The sequence below is a fragment of the Serinus canaria genome, chromosome 26 (genome assembly GCF_022539315.1).
Source record: "Serinus canaria isolate serCan28SL12 chromosome 26, serCan2020, whole genome shotgun sequence".
NCBI classification, from domain to species: Eukaryota; Metazoa; Chordata; class Aves; order Passeriformes; family Fringillidae; genus Serinus; species Serinus canaria.
Window position 1 is genome coordinate 6,454,325 of NC_066339.1, and position 20,220 is coordinate 6,474,544.

The window sequence follows — 20,220 nt, forward strand, 5'->3', positions numbered from 1 at the left end:
CTGGAGCATCTCTCTTATGAGGAAAAGCTGAGGGAGCTGGGCCTATTCATCCTCAAGAAGGGGCAACAAAGAGGGGAGCTCATCCATGAATATAAGTGTTTAAAGGAGGGCCGCCAAGAAGAAGGACCAGGCTCTGCTTGGTGGTGCCCAACAGTAGGACAAGAGGCAATGGGCAGAAACTGATGCACAGAAAGTTCCACCTGAATATGAAGAAGAACTTCTTTATATGTGAGTGAGACAGCTAAATACATATGTGAATCAGAGCTAAATAAACAGGCTCATGTGAAGAGAACCCACTGGATTTGTGTTTTCCAGTTGAAAAAGTATCTGCATCTGTTTCTATTTAAATTGTACGCACTGTTCTGAGCTCTACTTTGGCCTGAGGTGCTCAAGCTATTTTGAACAAACTGGTTCCAGTGGCAGTAGCCATGGGAGTACTGGGAATACACAGGACTGGTGTCTCTACCTGTCTGGTTGAGCAGGCACTAAGTGCGAGCATAAGAATGGATCATGGACACCCCACCTCAGCTCTCACACCCATCTCGAACCCAGCTCTCAAGGGGGTCTCCTGGATAAGGGAGTTTACTCTGGCTGACGGTAAACTCTTCCTTAGGTGGGAGCTGACTGGCAGCTCTTCACTGTGTAAGGCCCTGGCTGAGGGGGGCTCCTGAGGAGAGATCCTGACAGAGATGCTTGCTGACAGGAGACCCTGCCTGGGATGGTCATTGACTGAGGAGCTCGTGGCTGAGCAGAGATCCTACACAACGCAAGCCCTCGCTGAGAGGGGACCCTGCTGCAACGGGCGCTGGCTAGGGAACTCCTGGCTGAGGGGATATCACGGCCTAGGCGGGGATTGCCTGCGGGGCTCTTTCCGGGGCAGGGGGCCACATCCGGAACGTGCGGCAGCTCGTAGGGGGTCCCGGAGGGGCCGTGTCTAAGCCCCCTACATGCCACGGCCCGGCCCGGCGCCGCACAGCCTGCGACCGGACGGACCCCGCGCCAGGAGCGGGTCCGGCGCGCAGTAGGCCGGGAGGGGCGCGGCCACTGAGGCCGGCAGGGCGCGGTGGAGACGGGAAGGGCGGAGCCTGCAGGGGTGGGGTCGGCGAGGCGGGGCTGGAGCGGCGCGGCGGGGCGGCAGTCGGGCGGCAGCCGCGGCCGGGGCGGGAGCGGCGGCAGCGCGGGGTGGGTAGCGTCGCCCCGTGTTGCGGCATGTCCAAGACGCTGCGGAAGAAGCGGCACTGGCTGAGCAAGGTGCAGGAGTGCGTGGTGTCCTGGGGCGGCCCAGCGGGCCCCGACCCCGATCTGCTGCGCGGCGGCGCCGAGCGCGGCGAGTTCCCCTACCTGGCGGGCCGGCTGGCCGCGGGCGGCGAGGGCGCGCCGGGCCCCGCGCTGCTCTCGGGCAAGGCGCCGGCACCGGGGGACGTGCTGCTGGAGGTGAACGGTACCCCGGTGAGCGGCCTCACGCACCGCGATACGCTGGCCGTGGTGCGGCACTTCAGGGAGCCTGTGCGCCTCAAGACCGTGCGCCCAGGTGAGTGCCCTCCGCCGCCGAGCTGGACCGAGGCCCTCCCGCCGCCGCCCGGCCGGCCGCGCGTAGGCCCGGCCGCGCCGGCGCCCTGCGGGGCGGCGGGAGGGCCGCGGCGGGAAGCGGTGCCCGGAGGCAACTGGGCGGAATCCGGGGCGCGGGTGCCCCGCTGGGAAAGTTTCCGCGGGTTTGGGAAGGCGGCACTGCTGAGGGGGATGGTGTAAGGGGGGAGGCGGTCCCGGAATCCCGGGGCGGCCCCGGAACAGTGCTCGCTCCCTCGTCCCGTCCCGGTGGCTTCTCCCGAGGGTCCTCTCCCCGCCCGGAATGCCCGAATTGGCGCTGCTGCGATGCGGTGTTTGTGCGGTTTGTGACCCTCGCGGACCTCCGGGTAACTCAATGGCCCCCGGAGGGTCCGGTGCCTGCGTCCTCCTCTCGGAGATGCAGGAGGTACTTTCCTATTTTACATAATCCGCTGCTTGCAGAGGTCGAGGGTGGCTGGGGAATGGCTGGGATGGAGCACCGGACTGCCATCGCTTCGTCCTGCTGGTTTCCCATTTGGCAGAGAGAAAAACGCTGAGAACAAACCCCGGCTGTACTTTTTTTCCACGGATTTGAATTATTTTTGAGTACACTTCAATTAACTAATGCTTGTGGTAAAATCGTATTTATCAACGTGCCTGTTAAATGTCAAATTAATGTTGAATAGTGGCACCTGCAGCTGCATGAATTAATTAATGAGCTCCAGAGGTACCTACTGCTTTCTTGGTCAGGCAACACAGATGTGAGCCTGCTGCCTTATAAGAAGGTGTCTTGGGAAAAAATATTTTTCTCTGAATCCCCGTGGATATCAGAATGTCTGTGATTGGGGTCTATAATATTTCTCATAGAGCTTCTTTGCTGAACACTTGTCTTGTTCTTCTTCGCCAACTGTTGGGTGCTATTTGACTTCATGTAATAAATATTTTAAGTCAGGTTTTCCCTGTTTGACCACTGATGGGAGGTCATCTTCCATAGAGAGACTGTGCTGTTGATCCTGATTCATATAACTTGCTAAATTAAAACAACAATCAAAAAAATGAAACAGACACACATCTTAAAAGCACCTACAGAAGCCTGGTAGGTTTTGAAAAAGGTCTTAGTTTGCAAAATTGGAAATCCTTTCTGAAGGGACAAAATGGAAATTAACAAACAGCTGTAAGTTAGGTGTGAACTAAGAGGATTTAAAAGGAGGGACAAATTGTTTAGGATAGAAAATAATCTATTTTTAAAAGAGAAAGCTTGAGGAAGATGAAACTATAGTTCAAAGGGATTTCTTGTATTTCCTATGGAGGGAAATAGGAGTATTCTTGTGCTGGGAATTTCTTTAACACGATGTCAAACTGTCAAAACTGGCAGAAAAGATTTGGAAGAAATTGCTGCAATTAGCAGTAGAAAATGGCAAGAGCCAGATGATGTTCATGAGGACTTCCAGGTATCAAGTATTAATAGTAGTGTGTTACCTGTTCCTTAAATTCTGGGTGGTGTGGAAGGTATAGGAGCGGGGAATATAGAGTACTGATGAGAACGGGGTCCAGAAGATCAACAGAGACTGGTTGGTGATTCCAGCAAGTTGATTAAAATTTGAGTTTTAGAAGAGAAGGAGAATATTGGGCATGTGAGCCAATACCACTTAATGAGGAGAAGAGTGGGCTGCTTTCACTGGCTGGTTTAATCAAATCCGAGTATTTTGGTGAGGTGGATTTTCAAGTAGGCTTTCAGTAAGGTATCACTGACTTGGATGAGGATCTTGCTGAGTGAGCATGGTGTGGCAGTGTAGCTGCCAAAATACAAGAGCAGAATTCTCGTGTGGCTTAGTAACTGGTTAAAACAGAGGAATGGTTTTTTCAACCAGAAGAAAACTGCTGCTTGAGTCTTGTAAGGGCCTGTGCTGTTTAGCATAGTCATCCAGGGCTTGTAAACCCAACGCTGGTGAGTTGTACAAAGAGAAGTAGTATTTTTTGTGCTGATTTTATGTAATTTTTGGAGCAAGCCAAACTGAATCTTCAGGTCCAGCAATTTTTCCCATACTGGAACATATGTACCACATCAGATGATTTTTGTAGTCCTTTTCTCTGTTAGATTTAGTGTCCATGAATACAGTATTTTAAAACATACTGGTTTTTGGTTGTTTTATGCAAGGCTGCCACAGCTGCTCAGTGGCAGTTTTCCAGTCAGGGTATATGTAATTAGGAAAGTTGTTGACAAGGCATTCTCTATGAAGACCTATGACTTTGAATTTGGCTTCCCTTTTGATCCAGAGCCATCCAAACCTGCCAAGTTTTGGAAGGCGTCTGGGAAGGTGCATGGGACCATGTGGGTGGTTGAGATGAAGGGAGTGAGGGCCCGGAGCTGGTGGTCCCTGGTATGCACAAAGTATGTCCAAATTCTCAAGGACATGTAATTGCATTACTGCATTTCAAGGTCCTGTGTTTCATGATTTTCCTCAGTCAAAACTGAAACTATCATTTGAAAGGCATGGAGTGCTCTGCCAGCAGACCTTTGTGTGCCCCATGGCTCTTCAGGCTTGGGCGCTATTGGGACAGAAGTTAGTTAGGCTTTAGAGCTGTCCGGGGTTGACCAGTGTCAGGAGTTGACAGTGAAGGATTTGTCTCCCTGAATCTGAATTGTAGGGTGTTTTTAAGGTCTTGATGCTCACAGTCTGCCTGTGCATTTTAAAGGGTGAATTTGGTACTCCATCTTCCAGGTGAAGTCTGTGCTGGTGACCTGGTGACCTTGGACAGCAGGATCTGGACTGCTTTAGTTCAAGTCACGATGTAGTCGCTCCCTCATTAAAGGCAGTAACAGCTTTAGTTGACAGCAGTAAAATCTGTGATACTTCTTGCAAGCTCATAGAAAATTTAAAATGGAAATATCAAAATGCTGTTTAGGCTTGTTTGATAAGACACTTGAAGGATATGAATGTTAATTTGAACGCCATCTGTTAACTGCACATCACAAATGATGGACCATTTGGTTGATGGAGAAATTCGTCCTTCCCATTCTTGTTTTGTCTTTATTACAGAATTACAAAGTCAGCTATGTTGGAAAAGACCTTTGAGATCATCAAGTCCAACCTATGACCTAACAGCGTCTTGTCAACCAATGCCATGGCACTAAGTGCCACTGCCAATCTTTTCTTAAATACCTCCTGCGCCACCTCCTATGGCAGCCTATTGCAATGTCCAACCACCTGTTCTGTGAAGAACTTCTTCCTAATGTCCAGCCTGATTAGCTGAGGAGGTAGACCAAGACCAGTGTGCCAGGGCTGAGTATCGTGTCCTGTAGCAGAAGCAGGGCCTGCTACGGCTCCGTGGAGGGATGTTTAGAGATAGGTATTTGCTGAGTCATGACAATTGTACCAGGAGTCCTCACTCTGGTTCTCCTTATCTTTCTGTGACCCCATAGGCTAGTTTCCCTAACCCTTACAATTGGTCAGTTTTCAATCCTCCCTAACCCTATAAAAGAGGCGGTCTGGGCCCATTTTCTCCAGAAGAGCAGCTTCAAGACCCTTCGCGAGACCCTCAGAATAAACCATCGTGGAACGCTCTTGGCCGCCTTCTCCTCTCTCATTTCGTCTGCCTTCCAGGAGCCACGGCCAGCTGCAGCCCCTACAGCAAGCTGAGAGCTGAAATCACAAAAGAGCTGACTTTCACTAAGAGCTGAAATCACTGAGCTTGCTAGAGGTCTCGGCTGTGCGGCTGTCTGGCCTAGGGCACCCCAGCCCCCAGAGGGCTGAGGTGTTCGGCCTTGGGCCGCTTACCCTGCAGGGAACCAGCTATCCGGCTGAGAAGCTAGCCCCTGTGGCTCCATTCATTTTACAGTGAGGATGGTCTCAGGTGTGTGCAGACTAGCCAGAAAATCCACATGTCCATTATGGTTAGAGATTGACTCAGCATAGTCTGTGGAAGGCCAGTGTTGAGTACTCTGCCAGTGGCCCTTGGGACTGATGCTGGGATCGAAGCTGTCTAAATAAAACTTAAATTCTAGATGAACTTTGAGATGATAACCACACCTCTGTTTATGTGTAGTTCATCATTATCATCTTGATTAGATGAGCAAAGCAGCCATACAGAGAGCTAGGGCAGCTTGTGCAGTAGGATATCTGTATGATTGTGCACACAAGCTGCCAGGGGACAGCTCATCCTAATGAGTCCATTTGTATTTCAGCCATGCTTGGGTAGTGCTGGTTTTCAGCTAATTGCCTGCTTACATGCACTCAAACAACCCTAATTCAGAATTAGGTAGAAATATGTTTGTATGTGCAAATGGGATTGCTAAAATACTCATCAGGACAACCCTGAGTGCTTTCTTTTTTCACAGCAGCATGGTAACTAAAATACACCAAAACTAGACTGGGGACTTAAAGTAAGAAAATCTACTGATATCTACAAGTTCCTCTTTCTGCAGGCTGAGTTGCCAGGTAGGAAGGAATGTGTTCTCCTTCCAGATTAAGGAGCTTTGATATCAGAATACAGCTACTCTGTGTCAATTACTATCCTTTCATGGCCACTATAAGGAGGATGTGGGAGGAAATGGGCAGTCTTACTGCTCTTCCACTTGAGAAATGTTTCCAGAGCACATAGTTTGGTTCCTTGGTTTTGGAGTGAATGCACCTTGGCTCCATTGTGTCAAAACTGATCTTTAATCAAAAAATGCAGCAAGATGTAATTTCCTATAGTTTTGTTTCAGAGTCCATTCAGTTGTGGCTGGAGCTCATCCTCCAGCTGGTGCATTTATTCCGTGTCTCCAATCAGGATTGCGTGGCCTCAGGCGAGCGTCATTTGTGCTTTGATTTTTTTTTTTTTTCCAGTGGAACACGTGGAGGACATCCCAGCTCATACTGACAGAACTGATGTGATCTTTTTCCAGTCCTTCATGCAGTTTTCAGTAGGTTCAGTACGTCCCAGTCCAAAGCAGATGTGTGTTGCTGCTCTGTGTGCACTCAACCATTGTCTGCAGTTTTGTGATGTGACACCTCTGAGTGCTACAGATCTATTGCTTTATTTGAATTGTAGAGCATTAGTGCAGAGGATGAGAGGATTGACAGGTGGATGTACTCATATCAAACTGATTTTTTTTTAAGTCTGTGGCCTTACCTTCCCAAAGAGCTTTCCTGATCAAAATCTAATAGAAGCTTACAAGAAGATAACTTATTGCTGGATCCATTTTTTCACATGACCATGATGAATCCCTAATGCCCAGATCCCTAATGCCTCTGTTACCAGCAGGAGTTAATGGGAATGTTATGACTTGGTTTATGCATGGTGGGGTATCTTTTCTCTGAAGCAGAATGAATGAAAATGGTGACAAATCCAGTGACTCAGACCAGGATTCAGCACTTGAGACACAATATTTGAAGCCAAGTATCTGAGGTTCATTTACATTTCCTCTTGTGCTTGAGGTAGGCACAAAGCCTATGTGGGGGTAAACGTTTCCATGTGTAGCAATTAGGGCAGAGAGGAAGGCGAGCCACACTCCCTGGCCGTTTTCACAAAATCGGATGAATTTTAAAGGTGCCATGTTGAAACAGAGATCAGAATACATATCCTAGGATAATTTTGTCTCTCAGAGGAAAGGCATTACCCTAATTCTGTTGGAGCTGGTAGTGGTCTAGCTCTATGATGGAAGAATGGGTTACTCAGGAAGCCCAAGGAGCTGTGCATCCAGCTCAAGTCCCATAGCCCTTGGTGGGTGTTGGGTAGAGGCTACTGAGTGCTGGGGGAAACTGCCCTCTCTACTTGAGAGTTAGCGGGGAATCGACCTGTTCTGGATGACAGAGGAAAGCTTGAGTCATTTAATCATGCTGCGAAAAGCCCAGAGCATACAGGTCTGCTGTAATGAATGGAGGTATCCCAGTTTCATCAAATGATGCTGTCTTGAAAAAGAAAACAGAAGGGAAATGCTTTCTGCTGGAGGCTGTTGTCTCTCTAAAACTGTCCTGTATCAGTTTGGGAGCTGCCTTGCACAGAAAGCTTGCACCTTAAATGTATGGATGCAGAGGACTATTAAGTGCTAATACCACTGGGTATTAGGACGTTCATGTAATTTATAATCTTGCTTCTAATATTTCTCTTTATATAAATGTACTCTTGACCAAGACCTTATTGCCTTTCCCTTTCACATACTTCCTTGTTTAAATTTTACTGCGATGAGCGCTGTGGTAATGATCGCACCAGCGATGCCCTCTAATGATTCTGCTCTTCCTTGGTGTGGTCATTTCAGATGATAAGGAGGCCTCACGTGGCTTTTGCGACTAATTTGTATACTTTGTTGTTCCTATCAGGAAAACAGTTTTCTTCTCTGTTTCCATCCCTGATGTCTCTCGGGAGAGACTCTTTAGGGTAGTGCATTTATCTGGAACTGGTGGTGGGGCAGGTGATGCTGTCTGTTCTCTAAACCCACCTCTTTGGGTCCCCTGTTTCAGGGGAATCAGATTTTCACCGGGACTGTACAATTGAGTACTTGTATTCCAGCTATTCCTGGAAAGAACTTTTCTTGTGTGGGTAGACAGTTTCAATTGAAATTCTTCCATATAGGTTTATGATGGGTTTTTACTCACCAACCTTAGGTGTCCATGCCAGCAGAGAACATGCTTAAAATCCCTGAAGAGTAATTTTGCTGCTAGTCTGCAATGGCAGGAGGGTTTTTTTATCTGTGAATGAAGTCAAGAGTGAACTAAAGATGAACCTTTATTAGAACCGATGATTTCAACAGCAGATTCAATCTCAATGACTTTTGTCTAGGTATGACTCTTCATTAAATCCAGACAAGAACTTTCTAGTTCTTGTCTGGATTTAATGAAATGCTAGTCAGTTGTAGAAAATGGCCTTTTTTTTATCTCAGAAGATACAATATCCTTAATTTTTTAAAGGAAGTTTCGTTTTTCTTTGATAAAGCAAAGACACTTTGAAACTAAAACATCTTTTTGGAAACTTCCTAAAGTAAGCAAGTGATGCTCATATAACTTGCTATACACTGTGCTCTTTTATTATTGAAGCGTCTGCTTCACGTTATTTTTCAGCTGCAAAACTTTAAAAGAAGAATCTTAAAATGTGACTAGGGTGGTACATTCAAATTGACAGGTGAAAAAATTATTCTAGTTTTTATTATTGGTCTGTTAGAAGATCTTTAAATTCATTCTTCTGGTTCTTGTTTTGAATTCACAATGCTTCCTTTTAAGAAATATCTTGTGTTCACGGGCTGTTCATTAAATTGCTTCTTGTTTGCTGAATGCGAACAATTTTCTTCTTTAACACAACTATATTCTTGAGAAAACTAGATTTGAAATCAGAAAAAATAGGAGCTCTTTGTATTTGCAAGTAAATTCCTTTTGTAGTTCTGCTGAACAGAAGGTGAGATGAAAAATGAAATAGGAAGATTGCAGATTTGTGTTGATCTGCTACGTCATCACAAAAATCAGAATTACTAGTAATTTGTCATCTCTGTTGTTAAATGGTGTTTGAATTTGTGTTAAATTGGTCTTTTTTTGGGCCCTCTGTGGGTCATGATGGAAATGGGATCTTCTCCCAGGTGCTATTTCAGCAGAAGTTGAATAACATGGCTTCCAATCTGATCAGCTTTAAAAGCAGGAGCAAGTACTTTAGGTGGAAAGGGTGGTATCTTAGAAAGGTGTTTGTCAAGGAGATACTAAAGGCGCTAATGGTGACAAGGGGGTTGTAAAACTTGTGTAAAGCTGTCCCCATTTGTTTAAGGTGCAGAGGCAAGTTCTGCCATTAGTCCAGGTGCAGCTTTCAATATGAAACACAATCACAGCAAGCTTTTGTTCAGGCTTATATCACTGTGCTTATGCAACCTGTTAAAGTAATGGTTTTGTGTGGAAATGTGATTCTGTTTGCAAAGCACAGCCAGGTTGTTAGTTGTAACTCTGACAGGAAGCTTTTAAAGTGTGTTTTCAGGGCTATGTTTAAAAAAGCTTGCTTAAAGCTACTTTTCAATATGTATGAGTCTCAAGCCTGTAATTTTTTATGAATTGGTGATTGTTCTCAGTTGAATGCAACTTCTTCAAATTGAAAATCCCTAGTGTGTTTGCTATCCATCCTGTATTGCTCTTCACTTGCTGAATAGTGTAGTTCGTATAACTCCATCAACTGTGAATTATTTTCTTGAGATACAGTTAAAAAGTGAAATCATTTAAGTTCTGAATTGCCATGTCTCTTCAGTTACTTGTGGGGAAAAAAAAAAGTAAAGCTTGAATTGTAATTCTATCAGATCATGGTGCACTTGAATAGTGGTTCTTGCTGTTTCATTATTACCTTTGGTAGTAAATACAATCAACCTGGCAGCTGGTGACTGATGAATATGGATTGAGGGTGCTGTATAAATATCAGCAGTATTCTGGGTTTTGGATTCTGGAAATGCATTTTCCATCAAAATGGTAATGAAGTATTCTTTCAAAAAGGTGGTACAGGCAATTGACAAGGTTAATGTAATCCTGTGAATTGTCTATTAGTATTTCTCTTCTTATATCCGGTGCATTTGGAGCTAGTGAAGATGAAATCCGGACTAGTTTGCCCTGATGCGAGAGCCTAACAAAATCCAACTACAACCACAGTTGTAGTAGTACAAAACTGGGTTGGTTTGGTAAGGGTGGGACTATCCAGGACTGTCTCTGGCACTGGTGGGTGAAGCTGGAACCATCACTGCCCTCTTAGCAGTCCTCCAGCCAGTCGGAGCAGGGCACAGTGGCATAAACACCAGTGTTGTGTTTAGGTAGAAGAAACATATTAAAAAATATCTCTTTCGTGTTGATGAAAGAACAGATGAGAGAAAAAATTCTCTCTGAGGTATCTGCTTAATTACTGTTGGATACAGTGATGTAGTTTATTAAATTAAGTTGTTAGTGGAAGCACTGTTAGGATAGAAAGTGTTTTTTTCCTCGGGAGCAGTAACTTTCAGCTTGTTTGTCTGAATTTTCCAGTGTCACTAAGTTTTGTGTGGCAAACTTGAGCCTGCTTGAAATCTGTCTGCTCCTCCTAAATGTTTCAATTAACACCGTGGGAGTCCCTTGGGGCATCTCAGTCTTCAGTGGCCTCAAGCTGGGATCCACTGCTGCAGGGTGTCTGACAGTGCTGCAGCTTCTGACAAATGACCAAAAATATTCCCAGAAAGAAATTTAAAATATGGTGTTTAAGGTATTTGAGTAGGTCTTAGATTATATGTAAATATGTCCGTCTTAGCTCATGAAATCAGGCAGCTGGGTGAATCCAAATAATTAAATGAGTTTTAATTCTTGGTATTCTAAGAAAAAATTACCTGATTTGGTTTTACGTGTAAAGAACATAGTCTTGTAAGTAATTGAGAATGAAATTCCTGTGGTGGTTAAGACTGTTAGTAAAAATGATAAAGAAATAGAGCAGCAGATAGGCAACTTCGTGCTTTTCTTTGTGTGGTGTTTTTCACAAAGTTAACTTAAAGATAAGAAAATGAAGTATGTATTTGAGCGTGGTCTAGTGGAAGGTGTCCTTGCCCATGGCAGGGGATGGAACTAGATGAGCTTTAAGGTCCCTTCTGACCCAAACACTTTCGGGATTCTATGATGTGATCTTTAGATAACTGGGTGGTTTGCTGTCTAATTTAGTAATCCCTGTAAAAGTATTGTGTCTCTTCAGTAGCTGCTGTAGTTTAGTCGAACTTTAGGAAAAAGCATGTATGGTGTTGGGTGTGCGCTGTGGGTTCTGAACACACATGTATCAGAGGAGGGATGTTCAGCATAAAACTTAGTAAGTCTGGGGAGGAAAATCACTCTTAAATCACTCTCATAAAAACTAATGGAAACACAAAGCAGAAGTGCCTGTTTTCATATAAGATTTCCTTTTCCCTGCAGGAGTTTTTGAAAGATCACAGCAAAAGTGTAACTGAAGCAGAAGTGAGGGCCATGTGCTGTGTCTGGCATGTTTCTGGTGTTTGTGCAGCTGGTTTTGCCGACCAGCTTTGTCCTGCAGCTGAGTATAGAGGTGCATGTATGTAACTTCCTTCTTTTGCTGACATTATTAAAAAACAAAGCATAAACCCATTGATAAATAATTTGAACTTGGTGTAAGTTGATAGGCTGATTAAGTACTTCCTTCCTCTAAGTGATTTCTATGAAAAACCTATGAAATGTTTCTATGATTTTAATTCTATGGATTTAAAAATTATTTTGACCCAATTTTTTTCCCAAATAGGCAACAATAACACCGAAATCACTTAAGCCAACCCCCTCTTTGAGATTTCATTGCCTGGAGATGCAACTTTGCTTTGGTTATACACCAGGTTTGCCATGACCTTGTTGCAACAAAAAGCAACAGAGTGTGTTGGTACTATTCATTAAATGGAAGAGGATTAAAATCCAGTTTATTTCCTCTAAAACCACAGAACTATCAGGAAATAACTAAGCCTTAAAGTTTTAGGTTTGTGGAAATTATTTCCTCCTAATGCGTGTACTTGGGGGGGGGGCAGTGGAGGAATTTCAGAATCCTGTTATGTAAAAGAGAGTCAGAGCCCTGGGAATTATGTTTAATGGCTTGTTTCATCCTTTATTGCTCTAAAGAATTTGTCAAAAATCAGCTGACTAAAAGTACCAGGGAAGTATTTTTACCTCTGTTGCTGCAACTATTATCTCTCAGTAATTTCACTAATCTTCTTTTCGGTGAGATTAGATTGGAAATGCTTTGGTGCAGGGAGGACTTGTTTGTGAAAATTGCTTGGTACTGCGGGTGCCATCAAGGGAAAGTACCAGTAAGTAAACAAATGTGGTGTTCAAGTGCTAAGTAATGTATTGAGAGATGTATTGCCTTGGCTTTCCTTCTAGTTGACAGTGCTTCCTTGGAAGATGATGTTTGAAAGCTGAGCTTCAATGAATTGTATTTGGCATTTTAAAAAATACCCATGATATAAGTTTGACAACAAAATTGCCGTGTTTTTCTTTCATCGCGAGTGTTGGTCCCTGTTTAAAAAAAAAAAATTGTTCTAACCCAGACTATGCTATGATGATTCTATATGGTTCTATGACTTAAGATCTGCAATATGCAGATGCCACTTATGCATGTACTTTTTGTTTTATATGGCAATAATATGCCATATATACAACCAATATATTTTTTAAATGTATTCCCTGCTAGATAAGGTATGAACTGTGGATGGGTGTGTGCAGCTGGGGGTTAAACCATGCAGAACAGCTGAGGTAACAGCTTGTGCTGTGTCTTCTTATACATTTTGAAAAAGGCAAGTAGTTATGGCCTTTACATACCTGAGTACTATTATTAAAGCCTATTTTAGTGGTTTATATACAGGCAGCAGGAAAACAGTTTTACTCAATCAAGGGCCTGAAGTATTGGTCGTGTTGTGGAATTACCGACTACACAACTTGACTCTGTTGCAGGCTTTCCTCTCTGCCCTAGTTACTCACTCTAAAAAAAAAAACTAATCGGGTGGATTTTATTTACCTCTCTGTACAGCAGCAGTGAGTAATTACTTTTCTGTGGTGAAGGTAGAAATGCTGGAAAACTTTAATTAATGCTCCTTACGAGAAGCTGCTAGTACCTAAAGGGATTCATTAGGGCCGGACTCGTAATGTTAATCAGAATAGCAAATAAATGCAGTGAAGTGAATGTTGTTTACACTGTACTGTGTGGTATATTTTTCTGTCCTGCAAAATATTTCTGTCCTGCAGAAGATGTAGCTCCTCCACAGCCAATGATATCTTTTAATCTCTTTAAAGTGTCCAGATTAAAAATGAAGTTTAGGTTTATAGCAGAAATCTCTTAAATGTCCTTTGTCGATATGGAATTGAGGAACTTAGGAGAAGAGTTAAATATGTCAGCTCAGCTGTAAGGTGCCACACTGGGAATGCTTCACTGTGACTTTGGGTGGCTGAATGGCCTTATTAATTTGAATTCTTCATGTTGTCTTTCTACCATGGTAAATAGCTCACAGGAGGTGTTTGAGAGCATGGTGACAGCAACTTCTTTTGTGCCCCAGGGGCCCTGCGTAGTGCCAACAGGAGTGCAGAAATAAAATCACCTGTAAGCTGATGTGCAGGTTTGGGTGTCTTGAGTTGGAAATAACCTTGAACTTCCTCCCAGAGCAGCCCAGACAGCAGGTGAGATGCCCTGTGGCCATGGCTCAGGTTGGCCTTTGGTGTCTCCCTGTTGGTGGATGTTGGTCAGATCTAGTGGCTTCAGGATCTGCCCTGGGTTTGTTTAAACTCAAGTTGTGGTTTGAACCTGAAGCTACAACTTTTTTTGTAAATCAGAAGTATTTTTATTGTTAAAGCAATGTTCTTAGCACATTTTTTAAAACTGTAGTTATTTGCACAGCTCTTCCGTTCCAGCTGTTAGCTGTCTGATGCTGAAGCTGACACTTGCCTCGTAAAGAAGCACTGGAAGCATTTGTGTTACTCCAGCAATTCCTTATCCAGAATACTGAGAATTGGAACTCTGTGGATACTGAAAAACTCTGTTACCATGCTATGATTTGCATAGCTTTAATAGATTTTGACACAGTCAGATTTTACCACAAATTCTGTAACAAAATACAGGCGAGACAGGTGTGTCTGGTACAAAGCAGGAGGTTATTTAGTTTCTCTGGCCTTTGAGGAGGGAGGGAACCTGAAATGAGGGAGCATGAAATCTATTGTGTAGATGAACCTCTATTTAAACTGTGGTGTTGGACACTGCTTAAAATGGAGTTATTTTTATCAGACATTGGCAGCCAGTCGGAGGCAGTGGAGGATGGGATCTTCAGGGTATTCATTAACCTTTTCATCAGTCTGTATTTGTACACAAATGTGGGTAGTGTGTCCACAGGGAAGTTGCAAAGTATTTAGAACTACCAATTGTTCTCTCAGTGAAAAGCCTACTAAAAATAGGGTATTCTTCCATTCAGACATCAAAACCCAATCTCTAATGTGAAGTGTCATGCTGTAGGAATAGTAAAAAAGCTTTTACATGAGGAAGTTCTTTCTGTGAGCTGTTTCTTACAGTGGGTGAAATGCAGCAAAAAGAAAAAGGACTTGAGTAACTTTCTGCTTTATTGAATTACCTTTGGGTGGCAGGAAATTTATTTGAAATCCTTATTTATTGCCTTTTGGCAAATACATATGAGTTTTTTCTATTTGAACTATGTTCTTAAGAGGTCTGCTGGTCTTCCTGGTGTGGGGCTACAGAGATGTTGGATATTAAGAATGGCAAAGACAGAAACAGTGTTTTCCAAAAAACACCCAGTTCTTTGACAGAACTTGCTGTTATCTAAAAAATTTGAAATTGGGACACGAGAACTGGGTGCTCACTTCATATTGAAGTGATCTGAAAAGATCAGCATTTGTTGTTTGTTAGCAGTCTTAAGTTTTAAATGCCGAATGCAAGGCTTTTCTCAAATTCTAAATGCAAAGTGCAAGGCTTTTCTTATTTAACAAATAAGCGGAGATAAAAATAAAATCTGCTTTTTGAGGTAACAATGTGCATCTGGTTCAAACACAGAAAATTTGAGCGATTCATGCAAACTTAGCTGGACCCCAGTGCTGTGGCAAATTATGTTAAGAAGCAGAAGATATTTGGAATTTTGCTGTGCAAAGACTACTCTTAACCTGCATGCTGGACTTGCACTGTTATTTTTTAGAGTAACAAAAGATGCAGTTGGCCCTCTCCAGTCAGACCCTCCTGGCACCATAAATCTTCCAGGTGCCCTGTGCTGGGCGGGTGAGGATGTGCTGCACACACACAGCACAGCCTTGGTGTGTGTGCAGCACAGCCTTGGCTTCACCTGATTGCTCTGACAGTGCCTCTGGGAAAGCCTCGTTAAGTCTCCTAATAAGAATTTACACTGGCAGGTAAAGACAAGCTAATCTCTATTTCATCCCATGATTTATTTGAACAGCATGATGTCTATTTCCTTTTCTTTGCTGTCGCCGTAGATCTGCCAGTGGGAACTGAACAATAACTTTGGGAATTTAAATGAATTTATTTAGTAAAAATCAAGTGCTCGTTATGTAATTGCTGACTGATTCTGACTCAATATGAAGAGTAAAATTGGGAAGGATCTTGACTACATTCCAGTTGCAGTTTTGTGAAATTATTAACGTGGTTAGGACAGGTGCCTGCTGTCAGATTTGCCCAATGTAATTCTTACGCTTGTGGGTGCAGGATGGGTTTTCATCACCTAGCTGAATGTTTTATCACATTGGTCAATTGATATATAACATATACTGGTATTCAGATAAAAATGTAACCTTTTAAAACTCTTATCTTCAGGTTCATGTGTGTCCTGGAAGTGAGGAGAAAAGGGAGTGTTTTAAAAAAAACCGCCTACTGAAAGTAACAAGATCTGTGCTCTAGTGATCATGGAGCATTTCAGAGAGATTACTGCAGATCCTATGTGGTCAGACAAGGATGATAGTAAAGGAATGATGCAGTAAATACAGGAACAAACTCTGTGCTATTAGTTTGGGTGTTCCTGTTGAGTTGCACAGCCATAGCTGCCTTCTAGTTGATTGCGAATTGTGAACAGAAATTGGGTTTGGCTTTCCCTTCAAAGCTGTCTCTTCATTTGAAGTGCTTTCTTTCAAGGATTCCATTTCTGTGTCAGTCTTTAATTTAGTGAGCTCTTTAAGCAAATATAAATGACTCCAGTCTTTGGAAACAGCTCCATACAGATGCCGGTTGGCGAGTTTCCCTAGCAGAATGCACTGCAGTCTGAATGCATTGAAACTTCTGTTATTGTAACTGAGGACTCTTTCCATCTTGTGACCTAGACAACTTTATTATTTTGCTTACAACATTCACCTTGTGCCAAGCATGATTGCGTAAACATTAAGTTATAGAATTGCAGAATTGTTAAGGTTGGAAAAGACCTTTAAGGTCACCAAGTCCAGCCATCAAACAGTACCACAAAAACATATCCTCAGTCAACATGTTTTTTAAACGCCTCCAGGGATGGTGACTCCAGCAGTTCCCGGGGCAGTCTTAATTGAAACAACACAACTGGTGCAAGTTAATCACTGAATTTAATAGCATATCAGCCAGACAGTTGTCGCAGACATCTGCTGGGGAACAGTTGTTTGCTGCCTTGTTCTCTAGACTTTGATTCTTGTTCACTGCTGAAGTGTTTATTTTGTCATTTATTGTACTTGGAGAAGGGGTAGTAGGTACCTTTGAAGCTGGCCACGAGTGATTGTACCATTTGTACCTTGACTACAACCATGGCCCTGCAGGAATTTCTAAAATCAGATGGTTTAGGTTTTTGAAGTGTGTTTGTACATGGCTTATGCTGGAAATCATAGAATGAAAATGAAGTTGCTGTGGATTTGTTGCTCATGTTCTTTTTCTCTGCTTTGAGTAGTTCTAATTTACTGTATAGAGTAGTGGAAGAAGTTTGCTCTGAAGTTACAGCTAATTGGAAATACAGCTGTGGTGTTCCCTATTTGGAATGACCTCTCCATAGGTGAGGAAGTACTGACACATGCTAGCTAGAGCTGAATCTGTTATACAGTTGACCACTGAAAGAGTAAGTTTTCTTTTAATGTTCAGTAAATACCAATTATGAAAATCAAATTTATCCTTTTAATGAATAGGTTATTTGCCCATTTTTAATCTGCCAATCTCTTGAATGCAGGTGGTCTGAACACTTTATTGCAGAAGTATTTCTTGAAAGGAGATCATCATATTGCTGTTATATTGGGGTGGTTATGTGCACGGCCAGGAGTTGGACTTCATGATCCTCGTTGGTCCCTTTCAGCTCAGGATATTCTGTGATTCTGTGAGTTGGTTATTAATATGAAAGTTTGTTTCAATAGCTGTTGGTTACGAGCTTCTTTTTCCACATACTGACGTCCTCCTTTGAGACACTTCTGTTGCTAACTACAGATAGATAAGAAAAAGAAATGCTGAGAAACAGATGATGCAAGACCAAGTAACAGCTGTATGCTAAGAAAATGAATATCATGGTGATTAGTTAACAATTCCTTGGCAGGCAGAGGCATATGTAAAACAATAAACACAGCATGCAGAAATAATAATATTAATTTAGGAAAAAAAAGAAGACATTTCTGAACGTTAAACATTGGCAGCATCAGTTCAACCACCTGTGTTCCTGAAGAGCTGACTGTATTTTGGTGAGTCACACCGAGGTCAGCCGAGCTGATATTAGAACTGATTTTAGACATGTTTTCCTGCAAACTGGTGATGGGGAAGTGCATGGATTTTTCAGCTTAAATGCTGCATCAGTAATGAGAAGAAGTCTGTTAGCCTCAGCTGGCTGGGTTTGTTAGAAATTCCAATGACTGTGCCAAGTAGTGAGGTGAACATCTCTGGCAGCTCTTTGAATGATCTGTGGCTGTCAGTAGGATCCTGCACCACTCCCAGACATGCTTTGGAGCTCATCAGTCAGCACCTCTAGTGTATTTGTGCCAGGTTGGCTGCTGTGACCTGGGTTCCTGCAGGGAAGGGCTGTTATGGGATGTGCCAGCACTGCCTGGGCAAGTCCAGCATGCTTGTACTTCATTAGAAAGCAGGTGGATCTCAGAGACCAAGCAGTTCCTCTGTTGCTGGCATCCAGCTCCTCACATGCGTACTCCTTGGAGAAAGCACTCTTTTGTAGTTAATTGAAAATCCTGGGTTCCATAACTAAAAATAAGTCTTATAAAATGAAGAGTGATGAAATAATAGGATATCTTGTGCAAGCAGAAAGAGAAATTCCTTTAATTTTTGATGTTATGTGATGATTAACTGAACACGTAGGGAAATGGTCTTCTCTTACTTGATTACTTAAACAACCGCCTGTGATAAAGATTGTAAACAGAGGCTTCTCTGCAAAATTGGGTTATAATAGAATTGGAGTTCATACAGTGACACCAGAGGGATTCATGGATGTGATAGATCAGCATGGATCAGTGTGTCTGCTCTTTGTGGGATGCTGTGCAGCACACTGGTGCGCCCCTGGGCCTTGGGTGTTGCAGGAGACTGAGTAAAGTATCCCTTGATGTAGAATTGCCATAGAATTGCTGTGTGAACTGGGTGAGTCAGACACTGACATTAGTCATGGCTGGTGCACATCTGGATTTACAGTGATTTCACTGACTATCCATGTTGTGCAGTGAGCACTGTGGAGGGGGGTGTTTTCCAATTAAACTGAGATGTCGCTAATCAATACTGCTGTGACACAGCAGTTCTATGGGTTTGATCAGAGGAGTGCTGCCCTGGCACATAGATCTTGGTGATTCCGGGTTCCTGAGAGTCCTTCAGAGTGTGGTCAGTCACAGCAGTGCAATCTGTAGCCTTAAGCATCAGCTGTCCCTTGGGAATGCTGCAGCCCACGCTGCAGCAGTGCTGGGATTTCCCAGGCTCCTTGAAAAGCCGGTTTCAGGAAGCTCTAATTCCTTCATAAAGGTTGCATAATGACTCATGTTTGTTGGAGCAGGAATTGCTCCTTTACCCTTGTGCTCAGGGGGCCTCTGTGGTGGTGGGACCTTGGGGAGGGTCTCATGGGAAAGTGTCATTGAGAAGCCACTAAAGTGCCCTTGGGTGACATTTTTATATGGAAATGATCTGTTACAAGAGGTGTTAATACTTGCAGGCAGTGCAAAGCAGCAATGTTGAGGATGGGGCTGGTATTTAAAAGCCCAATTTGCCATTGTGTAAATTAGTCTATAGGTCCAGCTGTGACAGTCCACGCACTGCTGCTCACTGGCGCAGCTAGAGGACACCTCTGCACGTATGGTCACTCCACAGGTTTGTCTGCTCAAAGGAGAACAGGCATGCAGCATCTTTCTCAGTAGATCATCTTTGTCAGACTCCTGCCCTGCCAAACTCCATACTGAAATAGGTTAGTGGGCCTAGAAATTGTGCAGACTGTAATTGCATATCTTGCTTCCTATGGAAAGCAGGCTAAAAATAAGCCTGTCTGTGATTTGCATAAATTCTATTCTGATCTGAACACTCAAACAAGGTCTTGGCATGTGAACACGTACCCTTCTGTTGGGAAAGCAGCGCCAAGTCCCAAGTAGATTAAATGGCTTGTGTAACAGAGAGCAGCTGCAAGGACATTTTACTTTGGGGATGTGATTGAAGTGTGTCATTCTGTAGAGCTGCACGCTGCTTAAGCAATGAGATACAGTATGTTAGACATACGTCACATCTGAAACATGCTGCACTCTCTGGACAGACAGAAGGATTGGCAGTTTCTGCCAAGTGCTATGACAGGTTAACCTGCACAGGCGTGCTGTGTGCGGCCCCTTGTTGCGGTGTGACATGGAATAATATTAAATGTCAGTAAGTTTGAATTTGCACATAAGCTGGAGATTTCCAAAGGGAAGCATTAATAGTAGAACAATCTGGGGACTCAAGTAACATTTTGTTCAGTTGGATATGTTAATTATGCTTTCCAGACCAAATGGGTTTGTTTGCTGTCTCAGTAAAGCATTTTCTCTAGTGTGAATAAATTAAAACCTCACCTTGTAAATTTAAGGGAATGAATGGAAGATTCATAGTTAGCCCTAGGAAAATCATCTTCATTGTTCAGGTTATTTGTCTTTGTTTTGGTGCTTCAAATTTTCAATTAAGAGCATACTAAATGATTTATGTATTACTGTAACCTGTGACAGCTACAGAGGACTCTTATTTCATGGCTGTAATTGTCTGTGTTGGACTTCACAGTGCAAGTGT

General features: G+C 43.3%; 1 protein-coding gene across 4 annotated transcripts in view; it reads left to right on the forward strand.

Moving 5' to 3' along the window:
• Nucleotides 1-1,142: 1,142 nt before the first annotated feature.
• MAGI3 (membrane associated guanylate kinase, WW and PDZ domain containing 3) overlaps nt 1,143-20,220 on the forward strand; it is a 57,401-nt gene continuing 38,323 nt past the window's right edge. For all 4 annotated transcript variants that reach the window (XM_030230918.2, XM_030230920.2, XM_030230919.2 and 1 more), the window contains exon 1: nt 1,143-1,531. In XM_030230918.2, the coding sequence (XP_030086778.1) occupies nt 1,210-1,531 (322 nt within the window). In that variant the 5' untranslated portion in view covers nt 1,143-1,209. The remainder of the gene's footprint in view (nt 1,532-20,220) is intronic.